The sequence below is a fragment of the Pteropus alecto genome, unplaced genomic scaffold (genome assembly GCF_000325575.1).
Source record: "Pteropus alecto unplaced genomic scaffold, ASM32557v1 scaffold45, whole genome shotgun sequence".
Lineage (NCBI taxonomy): Eukaryota > Metazoa > Chordata > Mammalia > Chiroptera > Pteropodidae > Pteropus > Pteropus alecto.
The window spans coordinates 8511357-8516142 of record NW_006442491.1 but is presented as its reverse complement, the minus strand read 5'-3'; the positions used below and the strand labels follow the sequence as shown (position 1 = coordinate 8516142).

At 39.8% G+C, this 4786-nt stretch overlaps 1 protein-coding gene across 5 annotated transcripts in view; it reads right to left on the bottom strand.

Annotated features, from left to right (window-relative positions):
- Positions 1 to 831: 831 nt before the first annotated feature.
- The window catches only part of TASP1 (taspase 1), a 221724-nt gene continuing 217769 nt past the window's right edge, over positions 832 to 4786 (bottom strand). For 4 of the 5 annotated variants that reach the window (XM_015596858.2, XM_025039894.1, XM_006921583.3 and 1 more), the window contains one exon: positions 832 to 1940. In XM_015596858.2, the coding sequence (XP_015452344.1) occupies positions 1848 to 1940 (93 nt within the window). In that variant the 3' untranslated portion in view covers positions 832 to 1847. The remainder of the gene's footprint in view (positions 1941 to 4786) is intronic. The other variant, XR_003043153.1, reaches the window with a different exon arrangement.

Sequence of the window (4786 nt, the reverse complement as noted above, 5' to 3'; positions counted from 1 at the left end):
GGTGAAATAGGTCAGATGATTTTCAGACTCCAAAGTGTCCTCATAGTTTTACGTGATCCAGTCCAGTTCCTGGGGGAAAAAAAACAAAACCTGCCAACAGGTAACAGGTCTTTGAAAGCTTTTGAAGCCAAAGTCTCCCTACCAGCCAGCCCATCTCTCACTAAGTTCTCAGCCTCATTAAGAATGAGAAACAGATACCATGGCACCAACCTGTCTAGAGAACACAGCAAAACACATATAATTGCCTGTACGAGGGATATAAGTCAGTGACTCTCAAATCATTCATATTTACACCCACTCCATTTTAGTTGTCTTTACTTTATAATTTGGCCATACATTGATGTCAAGTATATAATTTCATTTGGGGCTTCATCAGTTACCGCCCAGAGCCATGATTCTATGGTGCAGGGAATTTTGTCCCCCTGAGCGAGTCTATCTTTAGTGTATTCCTGATAACCACTTCTTACACAGAAAATCCAAAGGAAAGTCTTGGTTTTCTCATGTGGCTGCAGAATCACTAAATATAACATTGAGAAGCAATTTATCAACTGTAACCATTGAGTTTTCAGCTGCCACTACAATTTTTCAAAGCAAACTGCTCTTTTTCCTTCTTTTTGTTATTTTTATCAAAATGCAATGGAAATTTCAGAGATTTCTATATTGACCATTCAATCACATAAAAAGTTCGACGTTCACCTTGCTAGTGTCCAACCTAACTGCACAAAGATAAGACTGGCTTTTGAACAATCAGGATCATAGCAAGAAGTCTAAAGGTATGATTTCTGGGAGAAGTAACTTTTTACAAAGAAAATAAAACACAGCTCTCAAATCTAGGATTCAAAGATAATTTATTAGTCTGAGAAGAGGAGTCACACACTATACCCAGTAATATGCTTCTTTTATTTTTGTGCCTTTACCTTAAAAATATATTTAAACAAGAAACAAAGATAATAATGAATTTTCCCATAAATTCTGCTTTCTTATTTACAGTGTTACATTGTAAATAACATTCCATTATACACAAATTAAGGACTGTGCATTACTGTATGTTCTCTTTACATATTCTTTCATAATACAGTACATACAGCTCGAAGCTATGCAGTATTTAATCTTAGAAAGGCTTGAGAAAAGAAGTACAAACTTTATCAATAGGACTATTATTTAAAAAGGTTCTGACCTTAATTCTCTGCTAGATTGTTTCACTGAAACCATTCTTTGTTAAAGAAAAATGCCCCATATGAGGGATGAGAATAACAGTTTAAGTTACCACAGGATCCACTTAAACTGGTTAACAAATAAAAACACTTTATTACTTATTACTATTATTAAATGGAGCACTACCACTGTCAAATCATTTAAAGTAGATTTACTCTTCAGTTCAGACACACTACATCAACGACAGTTGGTACCTCTGCATGAAATAATAAAAAAAAGTTTTCTGCAACTTTAGGTTTTACTTGTAAACAGTTAAAGCACATATTTTGTAAAATGATTTAATCATTCCTGGTCTTAGGTTACACAATAAGGAGTTTCTATTTCATCAAGGGAGAAGCAAGCACACACGTTGTGAGTGGGCATGTGCGCGCGCACGCACGCAGACACGCGCACGCGCGCACACACACACACACACACACACACACACACACACACCATTCAATCCCGCTCAGTTGCCAAAGGCCCACACTTCACTAAGCACTAACTACAGCAGCACTAGTGTCACGAGCAGTGCACGAGGCTGCAACAGGAATTATAAAATGAAGACGGTAAAACATCCAACTTCAGTTAAAAACACTGAAAAGCTCAGGTTCTGAAATGTCTTTCAGGTGCTTCATGCTCGGCCCGAAGGTTCAGTTCACTGGACTCTCCAGGCGGCAAACCCCACCTTCGATTGCCACCGACTGTCCTGCCACCGCACCAGGAGGGAGTCTGGAAATGTGAGTCTGCAGAGAGGGAGACAAGAGAATGTTAGAAGTGCCAGCTGCATCCCCTCACGTGTGACAAAGGTGGAGGAAATACCAGAGCGTCACGAGCATCTACAGACAGTGACAGTGGTAACATTTAGGTGCCAAAAGATCCTGCTTGTTCACATCTCTCAGGGATTGTTCACAGAGCACCTCTACATGCTAAGCACACCACTAGCAAGTGCAAGTGGAGAGACAGAGTGACCAAGATGGCCAAGGCCCCTGACAGCACAGAACTTACAATTTCATCATATTCAGAATAGTAGTAGTTTTAATGCCAACTATACTAAGCATATTATGTTTCTCTGAAAATCAAGAATTTATAAACATTTTGTCTTCTCAACAGTCAAAGCAACTAAGAATACCTGAGTAATGTTTATATCTCCATTTTATTCCTTAAAGGATTTGAATACCTTACAAAAATTTAGATAATTCAACAGCCTAAAGTAAGTGAGGCAATGGCAGCGGGCGGGGACGGAGGGCGGCGGGGGCTGGGGAAGAGGTTTAAAAAATAAGGTCAAGACAGGCATGAGATTAACACTCAAAATCTAGCCTGAGTTCTGCACCTGTGCTAGAGGCAGACTGCTGCCCTGTCTCCAGCTTCCTGGTGGCCACGATTGGAAAGGTCATCTTTGTGGTACACGGGACCACAACAGACCAACTGCTCAGAGAACAACTGCTCCTAGTACCAAGGTCAGGGAGCCATTTCTATTGTAAGCCTTCATATACAGTAGGTGCCATGTATAGTGGATGAGTAGACATCACATGTACAACAAGGAGCTTTGTAGGGCTGAGTGTTATAACATTACTCTGGCCCTGAGTGGAAGACAATAAAAGCTGTTCCATAAGGAGTCAAGATGACATCAGCCAGGAATCTCTTTTCCGATGGCCCTCCTTAATCCAGGGATAGACAAATGTCGGGAGTTTCTAAGAAGAACAGAGGGACTGTATATCTTTTAGGTAATCCTCTCTAATTCTATCTGTCTAAACAAGCTTTTTCTAAGGATCTGAACCGAGGTGAGTTCAAGTCCCAGTTGTTAGATGCAGCTGGAGAGATGGCCAAGCCCAGGGTGGGACTGACGTCTTCTCAAGCAAACAAACAGGAAGCAAGCATACATTTTAGATGGAGTAACAGGTAAGACAGTTGGTTTGTATTTGAGGGTGGACACTATTCTTGAATCTCACTGTATAAGTCCAACTAGAGTAGCTGAAATAAGTCACCAATTTGGAAAGTTCTGGAGAACTGAAAATGTTCTCTGGGTATTTAGTTTTTCCGTGTACAAAGCAGAAAGCAAGCTGTAACCTACAGCAGTCCATTGACTTTGGGGTGGAGAGCTAGAAGAGGTGGTCTCTGTGGTGTCTCCTGGGATGTGAGTATTAGTGAGTACCAGGTACATGCCTTTGGGAACTGTGTCACAGATTCTGGCCTCATTATTGCACCTGAGGGCCAAACTTGGGTCTCGCCACTTAGATATATTATACCTGAGAAGTCCACAGGAAGACAAACTTGTGGATCTTTTGTTTCTATGATACCTCATTAACCTTGTGGGAGGAGTTAGAAGACACATTATTTGATTCTGCTGCCTAGCAGTTCTTGTCATATTAGGCACAAAAATCTCAAATCTCACAATTTCCAGGGCTCAGTGTTGATGGGGCCATTTTTACTCTTTCAGGAATTCATTAACATGAGGTGAAAGAATTTTCTGCCTAAACATCATTCATCACTTTTTTAAAGATTCTCCTAAACAAAAAAGATCCCTGAAAGAGTAGAAGCCTCTCAGTCAATTTTATCCCTAATCTGTCACGAACACAGGCATGCAGCTATCACAGGGATCAAAAATAAGGCAGAACCACTATGGAAAACAGTATGGCGGTTCCTCAAAAAATTAAACATAGAATCATCATATGATCTAACACTTCTGCTTCTGGATGGATATATACCCAAAACCAGTGAAAGCAGGAACTCGAAATATTTGTACACAAATGCTCATAGCTGCATTATTCACAAGAGCCAAAAGGTGGAAGCAATCCAAATGTCCATCAATGTATGAAGAAATAAAGAAAATGTGGTATATGCTTACAATGGAATATTATCCAGCTTGATAAAGAAATGATATGTCACAACATGGGTAAATTATGAAGACACTATGCTAAATAAAATAATCGATAAAAATGTACAAAAATGTGTATCATTTATGTAAGATACACAGTAGTCAAATTCATAGAGATAGAAGGTAGAATGATAGTGGTTATGGGAAGTGAGGATGGGGAGTCACTGTAATGAGTACAGAGCTTCAGCCTGAGAAGATGAAAAAGTTGTGCAGATGGATGGCTGCACAACAATGTGAACATACTAAATGACACTAACTGCACACTCAAAAATAGTTAAAATGATAAAATTTATATCCTGTATATGTTACCACAATTAAAAAAAGAAGAAGAAAGCAGAAATGATACTTTCCTACCTGGTTCAGAATAGTTCTCCAAAAGATGGCATTAGAGAAGGGGTTAGCTAGGAATGAGCCCACCATGCAGACTCCCATAAAAGAAACATTAACTCTACCAAGTTCTGTAAAGAAATATGTTCAAATTTTCCAACCATGTCAGTTAAAATATCTGTCCCTAAAAGAGAAGCTCACAGGAAAATCTATCCTCATGTTTCCCAAAGATTCAGGGAGAATCCAATGGGGCCTCCTGGGAGGCCTGGTGTTCCAGGAACCAGAGGCAACAGAGAATAATTGTTAAAGGATCAAAGAGTGACCATATGTCCAAGCAGATGGCCTGCAACTTGACCAGGGGGATGTCGGTCTTAAAGCAACTAATTT